At 46.4% G+C, this 23,837-nt stretch overlaps 1 protein-coding gene and 1 long non-coding RNA gene across 2 annotated transcripts in view; one reads left to right on the forward strand and one right to left on the reverse strand.

Moving 5' to 3' along the window:
• The window catches only part of PHLDB2 (pleckstrin homology like domain family B member 2), a 70,253-nt gene extending 60,228 nt beyond the window's left edge, over positions 1-10,025 (reverse strand). The window contains 2 exon segments of the mRNA XM_037378185.1: positions 59-163; positions 9,978-10,025. Coding sequence (XP_037234082.1) covers positions 59-107 — 49 coding nt within the window. The 5' untranslated portion in view covers positions 108-163; positions 9,978-10,025.
• On the forward strand, positions 90-22,490 carry LOC119143683. Its single transcript, XR_005102764.1, has 3 exons — positions 90-174; positions 5,431-5,434; positions 22,480-22,490. It is a non-coding gene; the product is annotated as an uncharacterized LOC119143683 (long non-coding RNA).
• Positions 22,491-23,837: the final 1,347 nt, after the last annotated feature.

A 23,837-nucleotide genomic window follows, 5' to 3' on the forward strand; every position in this document is an offset into this window, starting at 1 on the left:
AAATTCTGAAAGATCTCAGTACATTTACAAACAAACTTCATTTTTATTAATTGATTACCTGATCCAACATTCTGGAAGGAGGAGTGGTTACTTCTGTTTGGCATCATATTTGTCTTCTCAGGATGGTTAAAACAACGCTAATTTGAGTGAATCAAATTTTGACCTGCAAATAAAGTAACGAAAAAAACGTTAAGAGGTGTATTTCGAGAACATTTTTCAAGTATGTAATATAGACCAAAACTGGCTGTTTTTACAGTGAGATTTCCAGAGATGACTCAAAAAGAAACATGTTAAAAGAATACATTAAAAGGCATTTGGAAAGGGCACCCCATGTTCAATGTGGAGACAGCGGAAAAAACCCAAACCTGTCTGCAGTTGTTTTATCGGTTTAGAAGTCCATATATTTTGATTTGATAATCAGCTGTCATCTGTGACCCCGACTCTGTGCAGGCAGTTACTAGTCACAGCTCCCAAGTTTTGTTTGCGATCCTGTGGCTTCCTTAAGAAATCATTAACACGGTTGGACTTTTCTGCTGAAGATTTTATTTTTGAAAGCCCAGAGCCCAGTTTCAGCCTACACAACACCAGCATCCTGCAATCACGAAGAAACCTAAGCAAAAACAGGTATGTGATCCAAAACACAGAAAGTGTTTTGGCATGCAACGATTTCTGAGGTTCCAAAGAAGCCAGACTGGGAATGCAAATAGATTCCGCAAAGTTTATTAAAAAAAATACAAAAAAAATGATATGGCTACAAGACAGACTTGGCTTAAAAGAAACGCCAAAATTAAATCCCAGTCACTAACGACTAAAATTAAATCTAAGTCCAAACAGAAGAGCTCTAGTGAGTTGCTCTATTAAAAGATTTTTTTTTTAAAACACACATCTGTTTCTAAAAGGTCGACAAAAAGCTTTAAAAAAAATTGCATCAAGTGACAAAATTAATGGTGACCATCTGTAGGTCCTCTGGGCTTTAACTCTGGACAAGCAAATAGAAACGCAGCAGAAAAACAAGTGAAGAATAGAGACAGATGTCTGGGGCTGTCTAGAGACAAGCCACCTATTTAATTAACCGCAGTCGTCACAGCCGCAATGTTTCAGGTCTGTGTTGCACAGACTTTTTGTGCTATGCTTTTTCACATTATTCTCCCTAGAGGATGGCCCTGGGAGAGGGGAGCTGGCTGCTAATCCCTGCGGAGGGAGGCTCCTTCACCGTGACCTCTGGCTTCTCCCTCCCCTGGTCCCCCCAAGGTGCTCTTCCCCGGGGGACCTGGCCCTATCCCTCGCCACTGCTCCCCCAGGAATCCCCCCGGCCTCACTTCACAAGGCTTTTTCTCTCTCTGCAGAGGTCATTTCTCACCCCTAAAGAAAGAGTTTGCACCCCACCAGGCACATGTTCCCCCCCCTCGTCGCAAGAGCACGCACCCCAGCTTCACCCCAACAGCCTCTTCCAAGAGCACGCAATCTACCGCCCCCCCAAAACAGTGCTGCTCGCCAAGGAACCAGGGCGAGGAAGGAGACCATACCTCCCGGAGGGACTCAGCCACCATGTCTGCCCCCTCCAGCAGCACACGAATGAAGCTCTTCAGACAGGATGGTGGCAAACAGCCTGGACAGCAGATCACTTTTATACCCAAGTTTCATGCTCAACAGGTTATCTTGTTGACACGGAACATTTACCAGCCTTTTCACCCCGCCTGGTCTTCCATCCCATGGAGAGATTCCCTCCCTAGTTCCTTCCATCTTGCCTTGCATCTTCCAAACTCAAAGCCTGCGTAGCACCCCAAGCGCCTTCCTTGCCAGGAGCGGGGCTGGGGGGCTTCATGCCTGCGACCCCCCCGGCAGGGCTGCAGCCGACAGGCAGCTCACCCCGACAAGAGGTTCCCCCATTTGGCCAGTTGGCTCTCTGCCCTTTGCCTGCCTCCCAAACGGGAAGGACTGGGACACAAAACCCGTTCCAACTGCTGCTGTGTTGCCATCTTGGCATATTGCTTGTGTAATCTCTGTTTAAAATACAGCATGTCAAGCCCAGAGCTCCCCAGAAAAGAACCAAAAATTTAACTTCTCAGGGCATGTTCAACTCGACACAGAAAACTAGTGGCTCTCAACATTTCACACTGTTCTGTAACAAAAGTATAATTATATCATTGAACAGACACCTGAAGTATGGACAACTCGGAATTAAAAGGCAGAAGAAAGGGTTGGTTTAAAAGAAAGGAAAAAGTGTAACTAGATTTCTCATGTCTCTAACATTGCTGCTATATGGTTAAAATCATCGGTAAGAACACCAAAAATGCCATCCTTCCTATCTCATAAGATGATGGCTACCACTTAATCAATGTGACAGGCATTAAGGCGAGAACAGCTGAGAGGGAAGGGTTTCTGTGTAATTGAAAATTCAATCTTCAGTTTAGTGAATACCTGGGTTTGCTAATAGCTGAAAGGAAAAATGTCTTTAAGGTTAAATATTTATATGGTTTCAGTTCAAGTTTGAGAACTCATTACACATCTCTCTTCTTAGAGGATGGGAAAAATCAGAGAGGTCATCACCTAGCAGTAATTGAAATTTTGGGGGGAAGAATTTTCTAAAACTCTCCACTATGAGCATGAACAAGAAACAATTAATGCATTAATAAGCTAAGCAAATGAACAGCTCAAAATCCACATTTATCTGCTCTCATGAAATCATATTCTTTCAGATGAAGGTTATGCAGGGCCTCATAAAACAACCAGAGAGGCCGACTCTCGTTACAGAGCACATGCTGCGCTCTGGCTTGGCTGGAATGAAGCAAAATGATTTCATCTGGGATTTATAAAGTCATCTGAAGTGAATGTATACAGCATTACCAACCATGTTTCATCTCTACAGTACCCAGGCCAAATTAAGTTTTGTTTCACTAACGACCAAAAGAAACAGTGATTCATGACTCAAACAGGCGGCGAGTCAAACAAAAGATTCCAATTTTAAAATATTATAACACAGGGTGGCTTTACAGTAAAAACTTCTTTCCCTTGTATCATGGTTTAACCCCAGCTGGCAGCTCAGCCCGCCTGGTGGGAGGGGGGAGAGAATCAAGAGAGTAAAAGTGAGAAAATTTGTGGGTTGAGATAAAGACAGTTTAATAGGTAAAGCAAAAGCTGCACATGTGAGCAAAACAAAACAAGGAATTAATTCCGCACTTCCCATGGGCAGGCAGGCGTTCAGCCATTGCCAGTACAGCAGGGCTCCAGCACGCGGAACAGGGACTCGGTGTTCTGGTTTTGTCTGGGATAGAGTTAATTTTCTTTTCAGTGGCTGGTACAATACTGTGTTTTGGATTTAGTCTGAGAACAATGCTGATAGCAACAACTCAAAACATCAGTGTGTTAAGTAACTTTTTATATTAAGTCAAGGACTTTTTCTCTAGGCCTTCCCTGCCAGCGAGAGGGCTGGGGCGGGACACAAGAAGCCAGGAGGGGACACAGCCAGGACAGCTGACCCGAACCAGCCAAAGGGATGTTCCATCATGGAATGGCATGGTCAGCGTATAAACTGGGGGGAGATGGCTGGGGCTGCCCAGTGCTGCTGGGGCACTGGCTGGGCATCGCCCAGTGGGCGGTGAGCAATTGTAATCACTTGTTTAGTTGGGGTTTTTTTTCCCTTTTGGATTTTATTCCTCTCTCCCCCTCTCCCCTTTTTATTACAATTTTTGTTGTTATTATAACATTTCATTTTATTTCCATTATCAAATTGTTCTTTTTTCAACCCATGAGTTTTACCTTTTTCCCTGATCCTCCTCCCCATCCCACTGCGGGGGGGGGGGTGTGTGTGAGCAAGCGGCTGCCTGGTGCTTAGTTGCCAGCTGGGGTTAATCCACAACACTTGGGAAGACAAACACTGTAACTCCAACCATCCCCCCCCCCCAGCTCTATATGCTGAGCATGACATCGTATGGTGTGGAACATCTCTTTGGTCAGTTGGGGTCAGCTGTCCCAGCTGTGTCCCCTCCCAGTTTCTTGTGCCCCTCCAGCCTGCTCACTGGCAGGGCCTCAGAAGCTCAAAAGTCCTTGACTTAGTAGAAGCACTACTTAGCAACAACTAAAACATCAGCGTGTTATCAACATTATTCTCATACTAAATCCAAAACACAGCACTGCACCAGCCACTGAGGAGAAAATTAACCCAGCCCAGCCCAAACCAGCACGCCCTGGCATAGGAGCCCAGAGCTGCTGCTCAGCCAAGCTGCAGGAACAGCTCTAGCCAGCATTTCGTCCATAGATTTAGGATGACGTTTTCTCAGCACATAGCTTCTCGCCCCTTCTTTCTGCCTGGGCTGATACCCACCTTCCTTTAGCAGTCTGCTATGGCACCCACTTTGCTCTTACATTGCCAACCGAGTGGGTTGCGATGCCTGAGGCACTGCTAAAGTGCTTCTCTGACTGAAAATAAAGTCAATTTTAAATAAAGCTCTCAAATTTGGCCATCTCTCCTTTAAGGCTGTTTTGCTGTTCATTGTTTCTTCATTTTCAGTTTCTCACAAAATGTTACCAGTGGTTCCTGGCAGCTCCTGACCCCTCTCCTTGACACTTCCCTTCAGAAATTCCTACAGCTGTGCACAGCCACCCATGGGAACAGACGAAACCCCAAGTGATGGAGGGTGAGGACAAAACCCCATCATTGCCACCATCCACACAACGTCATCAGAGTTTAACTCATTCTGCAACAAGAAGGTTTTCAAATTATTAGGGTCAGTTTCAACTGTTCCAATAGAACACACGCTGTTTTGGAAACAAGAACGCCCCTTAAATTTTTACACCCTGAACATAACTTGGTGAATGAGTGCTGATGGCTTTGGTGCCTGGAGGTCTAACTTTCCCATGGTATAGCACACCTACGTGCCTGAACTGACTGTTCCATTACCAAGTTGATTTACTTTTTTCCTGCATAAACTGAGGACAGCGTACTTGCTCCTGATGAAATCAAACCTGTCTCCCACCCCCCGGATTTGCAAGTCTTGTTAGCCTCAATCTGATAGGAAAGTAAAACTCACTGGGATCTACAGTTTACCTCCAAAAACTTACACTTAAGTGTAAATCCATCTTGCCCCCAGCTCCTTAAAGCCTGCTGTCAGACTAAACCAATACATTCATAGAAAAGCACCTGCATAGTTTGGTGGAGATTTGGTACCCAACCAGCAAATGGACACATCCTTAAGAGCGAGCACAGACATCTCTGCCAAAAACTGGGCAGCTCAGCAAGGCTTGTTATCTAAAGGTCGCCTTCAACGTCCTTCTTCATTTCCTCCTCCTCCTCCCCCACAACACAATACACCAGACCTTAAGCTACAGCTAATTTCCTACCAGCATAGCCCTGAACTCTGCTCAGTCCCTGGCTCTTCATGATATAGGTCCCGCTATACACTGATCCCCACGGTGCAAGCGAGCACTAAGTCTGGTTACAGGCATAGGGTGGTTTAGTTCCCAAAGCTCCCAGCCTGGCACCTTCACCAGCAGTAAATAAATTAAAAATCAAATATCTGTGAATCAGGTTTGACTAAGTCACTCCCTCGCAACCCTGCAGGTTTCCGATGTGGAAAAGGGAGCGGCAGAGGAAGTCACTCTTACAGCTTATCTCTTCCTCTGAGAAATTATCATGTTGGATACTGGAGAAGGAGCAGAAAAAGGGCAAGGCAACAACAGAAAACACCCTAAATAACTTTATTCCCCTCATTAACCACACCTATTTTACTGGAATAACTCCTCCAACTACTCCAAAAAATTGCACCTAAATACGACATTTTCAGTTAATTCTGTCCTACTGTATAGGCAGGATTCTCTCCTACTTGATAAGGATTGATGTTGTAGGCATTGCCAAATCAATTCTCTTTCCAGTAGACAGGCGTAATCATTTTAATCAGGTCATGACAACTGACAATTCTAAATGTGCATCAAAAATGAAAACACCCATTACCATGTAAATACTATAGTTTGGTGGCTACAAACTGAGATTTAAACCATTGACAGAAGAGACATCGACTGCAGAGTGTGTCCAAACAAAAACGCCAGTGAAAATGCTGAAGCTTTATAACTCTTGTGCCGTAATAGCTACCTTTACCTGAAAGCAAAACTGCTAAAAGTACACATTTCAATGAATTTAATAGTATTCCTATGCATTTGGTAGGACAAGAGAGTAGACCACCTACTCAAACTGCATTATTTTAGTAGATATCACTGCCTTCTTATTTTGCAGTCACACAGATCACTGTTTCATCTGGACCAGTTCAATGGGATAAGCTGAAGTGAAAAGGAGAGTTAATTCTTCTCTGTTCAAACAAAAAAAGTCACTGACAGGTAGAAACATATTAGCAGAGATTTCTGTTAAAACAATGAACTCCTTTCTTCATGCAGAAAAACAGGGCAGCAGAGGACAAGCCAACCTCAAGTCGTGTTCCTCTCCTCTGCGTTGGTACCTCCCTGGCAGTTAAGCTTAAGAGTCAGTTATCTGACCTACGACTGATTCATCTCACACCAGTAACTACCAGCTCCCTGGTATTATTCTGACCCAATTTCATTAACTCCTTTCCTACTGAAAATCTGAGCATGCTCAAAAGATTTGCAAATCAAGACTTTAAAAAATTCACACAGACATGGCAAATAGAAAACTCTGCTGGTGGCTGGTAGACTGTGATTGCTTATACATCTCATTGTACACACTAACAAAACCCAAAACAAACAGCATAGCTGGTGTAGTAATAAGCGTACATAAATATTCTAGACCAATACAATTCTCACTCCTGAATCCCAGGAAATACAGGCTTTCTTCAACTAAAATTTCAGGAACGGGGTTGAGTGAAGAAACAATTATGAACCCAAATTCATGCTGTACAGGAGCAGAAATTCTCACTGTACAGGAGCAGAAAGATCCTAAATAAAAGTTTCTCCTTTACGTCCTACCTGACATGATAAACTTGCTTTTAGGATGCCCCTAACAAATTCAATGGAAGCTTGCCATACACAGCAGATAGGTATGTCCCAGAAAATCTAAGCAGCTAGAAAAACCAATCAGAACAGCTTCAAAGATCATTTACTCCCTTTTTTTTTTTTTCTTTTTGTCTCCTTGGATGTCTCTACCATTTTTCTTCCTGTCTATTGCATTGTGTCTCTCTCTCAGGCAACCATTGCCCACGATCCACTTTCCTCTGTGCCGATTTCTTTCACTGCCACTTTGTGCCTGTCACTTCCTTCCGTTAATCAGTTCCCTCCAGCGCCCACTTATTCTGACAGTTTCTGTCTCTCTTACTTCGTTTGTCCATTTCTCCTCAATTTGTCTCCTTCCCGAGATGCTTGCCCCATATTTCCAAACGTCCCCGCTAGCTCTTTAGCGCTTCTTCATTTCCCAGCGCTCTGAGGGCAGTGAGCATGCCCCCAGACTAAATGCTTCTCATCACACTTGCTTGGCAAACCACATCGTGACAGCGACAGCTCAAGTGGCGCCCGCCGTGGCTGCTGTGCTACCAAGCCATGGCTCTGCCCGCAGAAATACAGGGCAGCATTTATCAGCGAGTCCCTGGACCACATTCCCTCAAGAGAGGGATACACGTACTATACCTGCAGTTACACCCCCACTTAAGGTAATTAAGGAAGTTAAATGAAATGGTTCACTTAAAAACTGATCCCACCTGCGTGAGATTTGAGTAGAGAAAAAAACCAAGCCTGGTCACATTTATGGAGTTCACTCCTATAATACTGCAGCCTCTGGAGGACCTTCTAGAGGGGAAAACTGCCCCTGGATTTCTGTGGCATCTTGGATGTGCCCCACTGGTCTAAACCAAAACCTAGATGAACCGCATCTGCCCTGAACACCCAAAACAGGGCATCGCCTCGTAACTGGTTATTTCAGTGGGAAGCACTGTTTGCTACACTGGCAGTTACTACACATCAGAATTAACTGTTTGTTTTAACAAATGAAAATGGAGAGAATACACTCCACGTGCAGCAAACATAGCATTAATTCCTTCACAAAGGATCACCAGCACTTCCCCCTCCCCACCTTCATTATTTCAGGTTTTCTCTAGATCTTCAAGTGGAAAACAAACAAGATCTTCCCATCCAAACCCCTTCAAGTCCTTCTGATCCAACCCCACCCTCAGCCAAGGTGGACCTGCAATCTTTACCTCACCCATCCTCCGCTTCCTATCTAAGAACAGGATACTCCAAATTTTTCATGATGGACTTTGTTCCTTCCCAACAAGGGTCACCTGGCATCTTTGCATACTTTCAAGGAGCTGGTTGCTAATTTTATCTGATAAGCACAGACAGTAACTGATATGGAAAAAATGGAAAAAATTACTGTTCTTCCTGTCCTGGTTGCTGCCCAAGATTTCCATTCCCTCAGTAAAAACATGGACCCACAAAAGAGTCAATTTAGCATTTGTCAAAATTTCTGGTGTGGAAAGGGAATTGCACAAAACAAATAAAAATGGTACTATCAGCTCTGGAAAAGATTCGGCGTTAGTATTTGACTGTCCTAAAAGTATCTTTCTGTCACTCTCTTCGTTCAGCCCACCGCTCACCTTGCCAGCCAAGGTGGGCACTCACTCTCCCCATCTCTCGATTACTTCATCTCCTTTCTCTCCTACTGCTTCCTTCTGCTGTGGGAAAGCAAGCCCATCCTCGCCCTTCGCGATTCCGCGTGCCGCTGCCATGCCTCACCTCCTCCCACCTCTCTCCCTTTCCCACCTGAATACCTTATTCCCGGGGGACCTTAACTAGGAGAATATAGAGAAAGGAAAAAATCGAGTTCACCCAACACGCGGACTTGCAGAACTGGCTCTCTCGCCTGCCTCGTCCCCCCGAAGAGAGGGAGCAGGCAGCACAAAGATGAAATAATTCACCATGTTCCGACTGGCAACACGTCCACCCAGCTGCCCCGGAGATGCAGACGTGGAGGACTCGGGCAGGGGCAGAGTCAAGGCACACAGACAAGATGACACGCTGACACGATGAGCACTTGGGGGGGAAAGAAGGAACTGGTGACAAAAGCCATGTGTTTGAGCTCGCAGCAGCGCTCGGTGGCAGGAGCAGAATGCCCATCTCTCCAGCCTTTATGCAAGCGCCGCCGGTCTATTTGCACTTCTGCACATGGGGAAATTCCTCCGGCGGCTCTGGGGCAGGAGGAGCGGGGTCTGCTCCCAGCCCGTGCCTCCTCTGGCCGGCGGGCAGCAGGTACGGGGCGGCCCCGCGCCCCCCGCTGCCCCCGGGGCCGCGCACCGGGGCTGCACGGGAGGGGGAAAGCAGGGTGACCGCCGGGCTCCCAACCCGTCAGGGGTCCCCGAACCCAAACCCCTCCGTGTCACTGAACCACTCCGACGGAATACCGGCTTCCTATCGTTCAACTCCAGCGATGCCGAGGCGGTATCCATCACCGGGCTCAGCCCCGGCAGAAGCCCATCTCCAGCCGCGGGAGCCTTGAAAAGCCACCGGGCTAACAAAGAACGGGCGGACAAAGAGCCCCCTCCTCCCGTTACCCCCGCCACCAGGTAGATGGCTGGCGACGGACCCCCGAACCGGAGCAAGGCGAGCCCCGCCGGCCACCCCCGCCTCCCCCGCCCACGGACACGCGGGGCGGACGCCCCCGCCGGGGCCGGGCAGAGGCTTTGTTCAGCGGTGGGGCCGCGGCGGCGCCCGCCAGCACCGGAGCGGGGGGGCACCGGGACAAAGGGCTCGAGGCGACTTGCGCCCAAAGGGACACGGGGGGAGCCCCGTTCCTTTTTGCTGTGTCTGCCAAGGGGGGGGGCCCGAACCGCGAGGGGAGAGGGGTGGCACAAACTCCCCTCAAAGTAACCACAAACCGGAGCGCGGCTGAGCCGCCGTCAGGGAGGGACCCGCTCCCCATCCCCGCAGCGCTCCGCCACCGGGAGCGGAGCCGGGCGCGGCCCGGGAGGGCCGACCCCACCCCCGACCCCGCGGGACGGCGCTTCCCCCGGCCCCGCACTCACCGCCGCCTCCGGCCGCCGCTGCCCCCCGCGCATCCCGCTGCCCGCCCGGCCGCCGCTGCCAGCGCCGCCGCCGCCGCCCGCCTTCCCCCGCCCGCCGCCACCTCCCGCTGGAGCCGCCCCCGCCCGGCAGCCAGCGCCGCCCCGCGCAGGGGCGCTGCCCGCCCCCCCGTGGGGCACCCCCGCCGGCGGAATGGTTCGCTCCCCTCAGGCCGGGGCCGCGGGAGCGGGGCGGCCGAAGGACAGGCGGAATGGGGGGGGTGGGACACGCAACGACGCGCACAGAGATACCTGCAGCGGGGGCTGGCGGGGCCGCCCCGGGGGACAGCTGGCGGCCGCTTCGCGATCTTAAATATGAATCGCCAGGCAATTTCCTGTCCGCCAGATTAGCTGAGCAAACAGGGCGGCTCTGCGAGAGCGCGGGCTCGGTTTTCCTTGCCTGGGGCTGGGGGTGCGTTTACCTGCTCCCTCCTGCTGGGGAGGGGGCTGCCCGCGCCCTGCCAGCCCCGCAGGGGCGCCGCGTTGCCTCCATGCCCGGTGGGGTGGCCCTGCCGCCCGCCTCAGCCCGGGGGTCACGGCCCGGTGCAGCCCACCAGAGGCCTGCCCACAGCTGACCTGAACAGAACACGTGGGCATGTATGTGCGTATACATATATGTATGTGCCTACACACACCGGGCCTCCAAGGCCCCTGCGCAGGCCTCAGGCATCAGCGAAGGACGCGCCGGTGGCAGCAGCCGCCGTTTTGCTGTCCCAGAGTGGGGAGCAGGCCACTGAGGCCGGCCGGGCCTCCATGGCTGGGCTTCCAAAGCAAACCAAGCGTACAAACCAGCACCGGCCTGGCGTGTCTGCCCAAGCTGTGCCTCACCTGCCCCGTGTGTGGTGAGGGGCTGGGGGCATCGACGCCATCCCCTTCAGAGGTCCCCGCTCAGGAGGCTGTGAGGAGATGGCGGCAGTGAGGCGAACCGCTGGGTTGCAGCTGTCACCGAGGAAAACAAAAAGAGTGAAGATACCTCTGGGGAGGGTCGTGCCACCCCCAGGATCGGCGGGTGCTGGGAGCCAGGAGCATATAACAAACCTTCCCTTTCCGAGCGCACGTACAGCATCCTTGGTAAGGAAAACTCCACGGATGAGAGGCGCGAGCCAGCCTGGAGGACTGTGCTCAAGGCGGGGGATCCTGCGTAGGGACCTTGTTTCGTACTGTGTGGCCTCGTCACTACCTCTCCCCATTTATTTCTCCAAAGGGGACATTTGGGGGGCGTACCTGCTGGGCGGGGGTCCTGGGGGGAGCGGAGGCTCACACGGCTGCCACGATTGCCAACTGTTCCCATCTGCCGTGGGGACGTGGGGTTCATTGTGATCCGGTTCCAGCCTCGCATGTTCCAGGGGATATTTTACTTGGCTAAAACTGTTACTTTACCACAATATAAACTTTGTAGTAACTCATGAAAATCTGGAATCCGTATAGTAACATGCACAATACCAGAGGATATTAAAAGGAAAAAAAAGAAGGAAAAGAAAGTGGCCTTGGCTGTCGTAGTGTCTTTTGTAGTTTACATATAAAAAGACAAGCTTTTGAGATTAATTGGTAGGCCAGAACCCAGATAAGCTCTTCTGTGATGCCTCTGCTAAGGTCTGAGTGCTTCATTTACTACTAGTGTTGAACCTGGATCTTCTTTTTTGTTCACTGAACAAGCAAGAAAGAGTACACTCAGTTAAAAAAATAAAGGCATATACGTGTAAGGCATGCAGAGTTAAGGACATGCTCACAGCTGGAAGAGGCGAGTACGAATTTTAACCCTGCCACGGCCGGAGCCAAAGGCAGCCAGCCTTCCCTTCGTCTTAAGTGATCTTCTTTTTCCTTTTAAGTGGGAAAACTGGAAGCAACAGTTTGCAAAAGTCTCCCCAGGGAAAATGATGCCTAGTAGCTCGGAAAGGAGTAACTACTCTTGTGGTTAAACTGTAACTCTGAAGGACTTTTGATATGCTGGCTGAAATGTTCCTTTAGTTAGCTCCTACACAGTAGGTGACGTGACATCAAAGCTGGATCAGGCAGAGCACGTGTTTCCCCTCATATATGTATGCCGGGAAAATTTTATTCGAGTCAGTGTCATCTGTTTCTTGGCAGCAAAGGAGAGAAAAATAAGGAATAGAGCTTATTTCTAAAATAACAAGAGGTACTCAAAACCAGCCATAGCTGAGGCCCTAAAATAACTTGATAAGTTGGAATGTCTAACAGGAAAGCGTCTGGCAATTTAAGACAAAAGAAAATACTCTCTTGGACATTTTATGAGTAGGAAATACTTAAAAATTAGCAAACAAGCAAAACTCCAAAAACCTAAAGAGCTGAAAACTCTCGTTGGAACAAAAGCAATGCTACTACTATTAAAGAAAGTCAGGAAAAAGGGTATGGAAACTTGCACGAGAGCTACAAGTTGGTAGATGGGTTCAGCAGTCCACATAGCTGGCTTTAACTGTTTTCATGGCAGTTGCACAGCTACATCAACTGTACTGTATATCACAGAGGCTTTTAAAATTCTCCGCCCCTGAGTATGCAAACATGCCCAATAAAAGTTTAGTTTCCATGGCAATTCATATAAGTAGAAATCAAATGTTGGAATGTTTGCAAAAAGCATGCTTTAATCATGAGCATTGAAAATGGTAATAAAACACTTCAGCTCCTGTAACTGGGAGGGAGAGCGTTATTCAGCCACTTCAGAACCAAAGTCACCTCTGAGCAGGCACCGCAGCCACAACCTTTGCATTACCTGGTCCTTACCCTTACAGATTTTATCCACATCAGGTGTGGACATGACTGCATTTCTGTCAAATGAGCCAGAGCCCACAGCTGGGAGTCAGTTCAGGCTTTATGCTATCTGCAGGAGCAGAGACAATGCCTAGCCTGACAGAATCAGTCCGAGATAAAGCTACTCATTGATGACTGGGTGTAGTTACACCCAGTCTTTTCTTTGGTGGCAAAACTGGTCTGGTTTCTTCCCTTTCCTGCCTTAACTATTCATTTGGGTTCACAATCTATAGTTTGTGACCTTCTTGCGTGGGCTGATGCAGTTATTTGTGAAAACCAGACCAAGAAGGTGATCCAGATGAAAACTCTTCCTTCCCCTTCCTGAAAAAGGTCCAACAAGTACTTGCATTAGGGTGACTGATAAGAAGAGGAGCAACATAGATCTGAGCAGCTGTGCTTGAGACCGAGCCTCTGTTTCTTGAACCAGTGGCACCAATACATTGATGGATTATTAAATCCCACCTTTTTTGAACAAACGTGTTGCAACAAATGAAGTCAAAAGGATTCAGCACTTCCCAGCATGTAGCCAGAGCATTTTGAACTACTGCCTCAGTGAAGAAACCCAGCTGTTGCTTGCCGTTGCAGAATAAATCTACACAATTGTTTATAGCTTGAGAATAACAACGGCCACAACCAGAACTTCTGGTGAAACTTCAAAGCAAGCAGTGATTCTTCTGTTGTAACTTCCTCAAAGACATTTTGAGGCAGTGTAGAAGGCTGGACTCCAGGTACCGAAAGAAACTTGATTTTTAAGGCTCATCAGAAATCTCTGCAAAACAAAAAGGCAACCTGGAGCATGTCTGCATTCATCAGTACCATTCGGCTGAAAAACTCATGCCCAATAGTTAAATTGCTTGTCTGAGTTAAAAATCTAAACATCTGTTAATGCAGCACACCGTAGAGAGGTATATAAAGCAAAAATAAGATAATGTAAGCTGAGGTTCAACCAGTGGAGTGTTCTTGTGACTTGGCCCAAAACTTTTAAGTTGTCACACAAGAGCTATCCAGAAGAAACTGCCTGTTGAAAATAAGTTACAGGAGTAATCAAATCTTATGCTCCAGGGCACAAGTCAATTGCTGGAAGGGTCAGGAAAGGAATTTCCTCACTCTCTTCCTTTGCACAGTTGTACACAATTAACTAGGTTGTAATTGCAAGGCAAGAAAGCAGTTAGGTTTTACATTCCTCTGAATCATCAAGTGCTGGCTGCTTTTGCAGCGCAGTTCAGAGCTTAAGGGACAGGTCTGGGAGGTGGGTTTTGTTGCACTTCTGTGCAACAACTCTAGGCTTTGCCTAGATTTGCAGCGCAGTTTTGAAGTCTGCTCTTGCTTTGATGCTGACTAGCTCAGAGTGTGGCTGCACTGCAGAGCTACCATTAAAGTGAGGACTTGGCCAATTCAGGCAGTTAGCTTCCTGTTAATAACTAGTTACCTTATGTCTCTATTGATAATTGCACAACTCATAATGATTCATTTAAGTAGTAGCAATGTTGTAGCCATAATGGCCTAAAGATATAAACAAGGCAAGATTTGCTGGAAAGGTAACCATTTTTACTGAAGCAACTTGACCATTTAGTGCAATAAAAGATCATGCTATTTCTTCTTTAAATAGAACATTTTAGTAATCAAAAGGATTTTTGCCAACACAGGCCAGACATTACTCTGCTTCAAATCGTAAGAGCAGTACCCTATTAGCTTGTGTATGGCTGTCTTTGCCGCTGATTAATTGCTTCCCCTTGCTAGAATCGGCGTGCTTCTGTGAGTGGGGGTGGCTTAGGGCTTAATTAGCCAACTCTGTTACTGCAGCTAAGCTCACGACAGTGTTACTGGAGTTCCTCTGTACACAAGTGTATTTTTGATGTATGATCTGTGAGCAAACATCTTGAAAACTGCAAGCTGTGGTCTGCTGGCAAAACCTTGGTCCGTGCTCCTCTCATAGATGTGATGTCAGTAGGCAGAGGGTTGGCAGAAGACACGGTGCAAACGCCACAGCTACACTGGTTTACGCTTATAGTCACAGATTACAGCAGCTAATACTTTTGTACTCCGTAGTTGGATACAAGGGTGTCTTCATCCTACAGTTGCCCCTTTGAGACTTACCTTTTTCCCAGCGAGCAATAAAGCAATTCATAGGTTCCTATATAAACCTTAGTCTGGGGCCTTATGATTTGCCTCTGATGCCAAGCCAGGAAAGTTTTCTGTTCTCCTTTCGTCTCTATCTTTAACAAATCTGGATGCAAAAATATTTAATAATGTGGTGGGTCGTGTCAGTGAGAGAATAGTTTCTTTAGTAGGAAATGAGAAGAAATCTAAAAGCATTTAAGCCACTTGGCCAAGGTTACCCAAGAAATCTCAGTGGGAGCAAGGCGTGGAACGCAAGAACCCAAGATACTACTTTAATGTCACAGTTAAATCTGTGCAAAGATAGATCTCTCTGTGTTAAATTAAGTACTTGTTTGGTTTCTTCCTCCTGCAAAAAATATTCTTCCCCTTCAGGTGAAACTAGATTAATTAGTACAGAGTCAAAAGAGGTAAAACAATGCATTTCTACCAAAAAAGGAAAGATGGTTGCCAAAACTTACTTCATTCTCTTCAGTCATTTGGGCTGGAATTGATGTAGTGACTTTCATAAAGGAAAAAGCTCTGTCTAACACAATTTAGATAAAATATATCCTCACAACTGATTCATGAAGCTGCCTTTGCTGGCAAGTTTTTATATCTGCATTGAGAAGGGTGGTAGAGTGTTTTTCTCAGCAGATGGCCCCCAAATGTGGAATTAAGTCCCATTAGCAGCACAAAGGATGACACAGTATCGCTACTACTTTCCTGCACTAATAGGAGCAGAGTAAGATGTAGAGATATATTTTAGCCTCAGATTTCTGGGATTTTTCTCGAAACAGAGGCGGGATTAAAAGCAACTGAAAAATATAAATTCTAACCGTTTTCTCCCTATGTAGTCGCCCTTACTTAAAACTGCCTTACACACTTAGACAAAAATACACACAACACAAAGAGGTAAACCTACTGAAGATGCACTGATGCCCAAGGCAAAAGCAACCTGAACCAAAATAGTAGCCAGGTGACAAGCTACCATCTAACCTCCTCACTGCACTTGTACCCTCTTCAACAAAACCCCAAAAACACAGCAGGGTGGCGGAGAGTGTCGCAGAATACACTCAGCTCCTGTCAGAATGGGCAGGGGAAGGGGGAAGATGGACCAGTGGTTTATTTCCCCACAGGTTTTTAATTGATGGGTGCTGTAGGAATCCAGCTCCTGAGGCCAGGCCAGCTTCTATCCTAGGCAGCTTGCTGGCATGCAAGGCATGACACAGCACATACCCCTCGCGTGTGCCCCGTGCCAGATCAATCCCTACCCCGTTCTTCCCTTTCCTCGTGTCAGGCCCATTTTGGGTTACCCTGGGGAATAACGGGGGTCCGTGTCCAGCCATCCTACTGGCAATTCTGTTTCTCTGTGCCCACTGTTGGTTGTGCCACCTTCCTCGCCGGGTCTGTCGTTGTGCCAGTTACAGGACTGGGCTCCGGCCGGCAGGACTGGAACCATGGGAGGGCTGCGGATGACCTCACCTTCCACACAGGCTGCACACTGCTGCAAGAGCTTTTGGCACCGTGAGCTTAGTGTAAAGTAAAGCACTTGGCTCCTTCAGATTGAAAGCTCCGCATCTCTCCACCTGCCCAGCCTGCAGTGGCTAGGACCTCTGCGCTTGAACTTGAAGCCGAAGCTTTACGGGGCAGCTCCTTAGCTATGATGGTAAACTGAAAAGCAAACGCAGGTATTTGGGGAATACGAGTCATTTGGAAATGCCATTTTACAGGAGCTAGGCCGTGTGGGCCCTGCTGATCTATGCATGTATCCTTGCCTACGCTGCTCACCTGAGGGCATCCATCCCCGTCCCGCAGCGCTGCTCCCGGCCGCCTGGGAAGGGTGTTTGCCATCACGCCCGATACAGGCTCTCCGCCTGGGCCTGCACCGCTGTGGCCACGACACCACATGCCTCCCATGAAATTCCCACTGACTGATGTAGGATTAGGCCCACAGGAAGCAATAAAATATGCTTGCTGATCCCACAGTATCACAGGAAATTAACATATGACAATCTTTAACACATTGTTTTAATAAATTAGAATTTTGTACTGTAGTTTAAAGACCACTGTGAAATCTGAGATAGCACGCTGGGGGTGGTCTCGCTTCTTTTGCATAATGCCTTGTTTGCACGTTGCATTTTTTTTTACCCCCTTACTCTTTGCACTACTGAAACCTTAAAACAGTCAGGGAGGCATCCCAGCGTTCATCAGCAACAACACTCATTTTGGTTGCAAGCTCTCTGGACTGTCCTGTAAACTACAAACCCATTCTAACCAAGAAGAGAAATGCACTTAGTGATACACTTTGCTGGTGGGACATAAATTAGGCAGCAATATGCAATGGGGACACAAAAGTAGCCCACAGGAGCTGGGCAGTTACTGCATAAAGAGGGGAAAGGGCTGACAGCGGATCCTCATTAGACTTAGGAACAGCTTGCCATTAGCGTGCTTTTTTAAACCTCAGAAGTTTAACAGGAGAAAAATGTTTCTTTATGCCTCAGATCTCCTCTTCAGTTAACGGAGGTTTCAGGTTCCCCCTCCCCCCTTCATTTCTAGAGAGGCTGCCAAGTTTTCCCAGAGCTAAAAGCAACAACTTTCTGTTAAACGTTACTTCATGCTTCTGGTATTAATCTAATAGGAGGCTAGATGGGGAGGAGGGGGAGGCAGCAATGAAAGCCGATTTCCTGCCATGCAGTGGGAAACCCATAGAAAATTCAGATCTAGCACTAATTTTAACAGCTGGATGACTGCTTTGGCTTTTACTTGCCACAGGAACATGCAACTGCATGCTTTTTTTTTGTAATAAAAAGAAAATAGACGTCATGCAAAAGGCAAAATAAAAAGAAGGCTTGCAATTGTAAATACCCTGATTAAACCATCCTATTCAACTATGCGAGAAATATCAACACATTTTGCAAATTGCCTCTCATTTCTGTTAACATTTCTAATAAGAATGTTCATGGAAACAGAAAATATACAAGGAAATCGTCTTGCTAATAAGCACTTCGACAAATATTTACTTGGGAAGTGCTCCAGCAACCGCTTTGAAAGGAGTCTTAGCGGGTTTGAGAATCACGCAATTGGGACATTGAAATAAAACTCCCTGGTGGAAGTGAAAAAATTGTAGTGAAAAGAGCAGATTGCAAACACGCAACACACAAGCCAGAGACACCAGCCTTGTAGCAGGTCGTGGCCATACGTAGCATACACCGAAGCACTATTAGCAGCCCCTCTCTCAAGCGTGCAGCATGCCAATGAGTAACTTCTTATATTAAGCCTCCATTCTCTGGATAAGTTCTTTATTAGGAAGGGCTTGGCTGTTTATCCTGATAATAATTGTTTGGAGGGTGATGGCCGCAAGTGTAGTCCTTTACATTGACTATTAAAAATGTGGGTTTTTCCTCCTTTCGTGCTTTTTGCTCAGCCTTTGCTCCACCTGTTTCTCACATGCCATATGGCTCAAATCACGACATATTGCAGAAGATTTTTTTACATGGATGCAAAGAAAGCTTAATACAGTACACATGCTGAAATTGAACCCTGTTTTGTAGATAAAGCAGAGCTCTAGCTTGTTTGTGGGTGCTGTGTATACTAGGAAGAATCCTTACCACAGATTATCTTAATGTTAAGGCTTTACCTGCCCCCTGATGCGTGCGCTCAACGCATCATGGCAGCTGGTTTTTATGTCACTAGCTGCAGCCAGCTGTTAGACTGAAAGTGTTAATAACCATTTTCATCAGTCCCAGGCTTGCATTAACTCAAAGACTCTCAAGGGTAGTGATGGCAGAAAAACCCCAGAAGCTGACACCCAAAACACAAAGCAGAAGCTACGCTATGTGAGCTGGGAGGCTTCTCACGGGGCAGATAAACACAAGGCTGGAACATTTGATAGCTTAAAGTACTGATGGGCAGGAGAGACGAAAAATAAAAGCCTTGAAAACAAGGGAGAGAATGAGAAAAGTTGCTGTGGTTATTACATTAGAAAGAAGTTTAAAGAGATGGAGCTTCTTAAGCGTGCAGTACTGCTGAGAAGGCAGAGACATCTAAAAAAAATACTATTTCCAGTTTCTTTATTCTGTGTTTCTACAAAACAGGACGTTATGCACAGTTTTTAAGTCAACAGGACCATTGCCATCGCCCCCTCTGTACTCCAAAAATTCCAGCTGGTATCAGGTTTTCCTTGTAATGGAAACAAGCTGGCAGAACTTCAAAGACTTGATAACAGCTTACACCGAGAAAGGACAGCAAGAGTTAGTTATACTTCACTATTTAAAATGTTGGTTTCAACTTTCCCTTTTTTCTTCTTTTTTTCTTTTTTTTTTTTTTTAGAAAAGTTGGATAGAATTTGGCAATGCTTGGTGCCACTTGTATCTGGTCGCAGCTCAGGAAGAGAATGTGAAAAAGTAGCTGTACTGGAATTTGTTCAGGAAAGGCTATCTTACAGCTCAACTTTCACCAAATGTACCGTGGCCAGGGGCTACGAGCGCCATGAAATCACTGAGCTCAGTCAGACAGTTTTTAAATGACTGAAAAATTGAAATGGTGGTTTTGAACAATAGGGCTATATGAGTACCCTATTTATTTCTTTATTTGAAGGCACAGACATAGGCGGACCCCGATAAACATTGTCTTAAGAGCACAAACATTCTGAAGAACCTAGGATACTGAGTGAAAAATTGTTGAGTAAGTGGAAATATGCCTTTGATTTATAATGTTATATATCAAATTCACCTTTGATAGACAAATCTGGTTCAAGCAATTCCCCTTTTAGTCTTACTCGTGCATCTTTCTTTTCTAATTTTTGGCCACAGTAGGATTGTAGGTTCAGTTTCAAGATTGTCCTAACTTTCCATGTAGTGCCAAATGGCAGCTGTACTGCATTAAAGTGATGTGATCATGCCACTTTGCAGAACCACTTTTAAGAATCATGCTGGAACTTACAGAAACCAGAGGCTGAGTATCTATATAAATAAGACATTTTTTCTCCTGTGGAAAAAATGTTTCTCTTTTAAAAATATTACAGTCCCTCATTTGTTTTCTTCTCCCTCTGATTCTTCCAGGATCATATGCAACTGAAGAAATGGCCTTTGTTAGCTTTTTCTGGCCTGGCAAGAAGCCCAAAGATCCAGCTGACAAAAACCTCAAGTCAGCAAATCCAGTGAGAGGAACGTCCTTTTCAGAGCCCCCGTTTCACAGTCTCCCTGTCACGGAACATCTCAGTAGTGCCGCACAGAAGAGCCTTTCGAAGCCCTTCCTTGTGAATCATCCTTACTCTGTTCCTTGTGCTTAAGTAATTAGCTCTCATTACCCACCCGTTGCTGCCCAGCATTTGCACGCTGAGCGCTGGGGGAGGCTGATGGAACAGCATCGGTCCAAAAGCAAGCTCCCATCAGAGATGCTCAAGGGATGACTGCAAGGCGCCGTGGATGGGCTCCCGTCTCTCCCACCCCTCGCTACACCTGTATCGCGGCATGCCGAACTCAGAGGGCAGCCGCTCGAGAGGGCTGCGTTAACCTAGACAATGGATGGTCAGCGAAAGGTCCTCGAGGTAAATACACGTGTGCTGCTCTAAGTCCTAGCCCACCACCGAATCACTGAGTTCGCACCCAAATTTCTAACGTGTAAGAGTCAGGGACTTACTCCTTGAAGAGAAGCTGCCGGTTCACAGTGGTCGTAGTCAGAAAAAAAGGTGCTGCGAACAAACTTCGAGGGTCTATCTCATGCATGAGTTGGATAAGATGAATTTTGAAATTTTTTTCCCCAAAGGAATCCAGTGCTTTTTAAAGAGATAAAGAACACAGTAAATAAAGACTTCACCAGGCAGCAGAGCAATCTGCACCACGGCTTCACATCACGGAAGTGTTTCATCCTGCAATCAGAGCACTTCATGTAATGTCAAAATAAGCATTTATTTCTCACGCAGCTTTCTTTCCTAGCCTTTCCTTAGCTGACACAGCAGGCAAACACTGTTCTTTCAGCTCTTTCTCCTCCCCTTTCCTCAGCGGCCCTTTGGTATTTACCTCCTCTCATTTTGGATTTCCTGCCTGCACCCTAGGGAAAGGATTTTCCTGTGAGAAACAAGTGTGTCACACTGCTGATCTGCTTGGATGCCAGTAGATCAAGTCTATCCACCATGTGAAGCAAAGCTCTCATCTACCTCCCATCAGAATAGTACTGCCTTCAGGTTATTTTTTTTTTCTCCTTATCTTGACCCATTTTATTTGGAACTAGTTTTAGTAAATTGGCTTCCTGGTCCCTACCAAAGCTGCTGCCTCCGTGTATTAAATTAAGATGGGACGCAACTGCTTTGGGCAAATGAAGATCTAAACTACACTAAATCTCAAAATTAAAACCAAATGTCAAACATTTTGAACACACACCTACTTTTTCTAGGGTCCTGCATAGCACATATCTTTTTGGTGACTGTATTTGTCGTTTTACTCTGAGAGGGGGAGAAAAGCAAGTAAGAATACCCTGTGTCTCTGCACATGTACAGAGAGCAGGGCACAGCAACTCTGCCAGGAGCATCCAGATATGGTGACACTAAACACAGGCAGCTCTTTCTGAAATTACAGAAGGTGGTTTTTCATAAGGAGGGAAATCTTCCTGGCAATTCACACCTAATTATTCATGGAAATGAAAGCCACCAGCAGGACACAGGAGGAAAAAAAGCTCTGCATCTGAGCAGTGAAAGTCCCAGGAGGTATGTCATCTCAGATGGCTGGAGCCCCAAACTTGCTTCACCTCAAACACAGATTAGAGCTTTTGTCTTTCCCCAGTGACCAAAGAGACCAGGAAACCTTTAGCCTCTGGGCTGGGTCGCGGCCAAGGCTGCCGAGCCCTCGGGCAGCTTGCTGGCAGGCTTTGGAAGTGCTTGGGAAGGGGACAGAGGTGCCACCTTCTCTGTGCTGGCTCTGCAGAGGCCAGAAGACACAACATAATTGTGCTGTAAAGACAGAATAGTCCTTTCTGGAAGGTCACTGGGGGATGTGTTTACGCGCATGCACGCTCCAGTACGAGGTGTGCATGCTATACTGAGCGTATGTAATGCCAGCAGAGTAAAAACTCTGGCTAAAGAATGCGGTAGGATATATCGCTTAGTATGTTTTCATTTAGAGGTCTTCAGGGTGTTTTGTGCTTAGGATGTTGAAAGTGCCTTAGACCTCTTTGCTATCCTCTTGTGGTACCTTACAAGAGATGCTAGATCGCCACAATTGCAATAGCCCGGACTGTGGCAAACAACAGCCTGTGGCTTTCAATTGGTTGTACTATAGATCCTCAAACTATTATAGAGCATCAGGGGGTGTTTTGTGGCTTGTGGTATATGTCTAATGGGTGATTTGCAGACCTTTTGGGTCTAACCAGCTATTACCCCCGTGTTTGTGAGGCACGGGATTGGGTGACCCTGGTGGCTTATTCCATGGACAATGTGTGGTATCTCACACTGCTCGCTATTTTGTGAGAAATAAGGACTGGCCTTCGTTGTATTTTCACTTTGAAAGTTGACTGAAAAGTTCTTTATCACATACAAAAAGATTTTTGCATAAAGAAGTCTAGAGGCTGAGCTCTGGGTGATGCATTCTGGAAAGCTCCAGAAAAGGCAGTTCTCTGGCCAGTGCACCGCCAGAGCGCTAGCTGGGGTTCACAGAGTGTGGCAGAATTATGTACAGCCTTGCTTCAGCTTCACCCCAAGCCCATTCACTTTGCATTTTCTGCAATGTAAGCTTAAGAAGAACCTAAATCTACACTTGGTGATCATTCATGGGACTAATGAAAGTCAGATTCAGACAGTGTTTTAATAAAAGTCAGACTCACTTGTACGGGAAATTACGCGGAGCCTGCAGACACTTGAAAACCAGAGGAACTGTCTGTGGAAGGCACTGTTTAGATGGTCTTGAACTTTGTCTCAGTTGCAGCCCAAACTCATAATGCTAGAAATCTCTTAATGTCATGCTTATAAATAGACTGTCAAAAGTATTTTTCAAATAAAGACGTAAGGGACAACCTTTCTGTCACAGCCAGATAATGCATTCACATACTAAATCTAGTGAACAAAGCAGATATTGTGCAAAAAAAATGTTTTTTTCTAAGCGATGAGATAGGTGAATAATGAAGTTAAAGCTCATTCAAGAGAGAGAGCATGTGCGACACTGCAGTAATCAGAAAGATCAGTAAAGGTTAACTGTGATCAAGTTGATCATACAATATAGAGAAAAAGCAAACCTCCAAAACCAAGTGCAAGTCTCACTTAGGCAAATTTGACTCTGTAGCAAGTAAATATTCCTGCGTGGAAAGCTCCAGTAGATCCTACTTAGGCCAGTTTGTGTTTTATTCTGACCTGGCCTTTCCCTTCTAATTAATATTCATTTATATTTTCCACACTTAAATCTGACATTGCATTCCCTATAAAAAAGTTCACTTGCTTAACTACAGCTAGAAGCATAGATATCTGCTTCTTTGCCACTGCGATGAGATCCATGAGTGTTACCACATCCTGAGCTGGTCGGTACTTCTGCATCACTTCTCTCTGGCAGGTGGACAGATGTTGGAACCTGCTGCTGCACTTTTCTGATACAAACCATTCTGATTTCAGGGCAACTCCTTAAACGCATGTTCTCACATTACCAGTGAGAACTTTAGAGCAGGCAACACCTTGCTTGCTTGGAGCTGCAGGTGCCTGACTTCTGAAAACTCAGCTTTTATTCAGTCAGTCAGCAAGTATTTATTTTGCTGGGACTTTCTTGATGCCTTCTCTGCATGCTGCCCTGATGTCTTTCTGGTTTCTCTTCCACATGAACAATATTCAGCCACCTGCACGTTAACTCAGCCTGTTTATCAAACCCTCCACCTACACTACACATTCTTAAACAGCTTTGTATGTACCCTCGTTTTTTGGGTGGTGGCTCCTATTGTTTCAGCTATCCATTCCGTAAAGCTTAATTGCCCTTTGCAGTTGAC

This window comes from Falco rusticolus, chromosome 2, assembly GCF_015220075.1.
Source record: "Falco rusticolus isolate bFalRus1 chromosome 2, bFalRus1.pri, whole genome shotgun sequence".
Classification (NCBI taxonomy): Eukaryota; Metazoa; Chordata; class Aves; order Falconiformes; family Falconidae; genus Falco; species Falco rusticolus.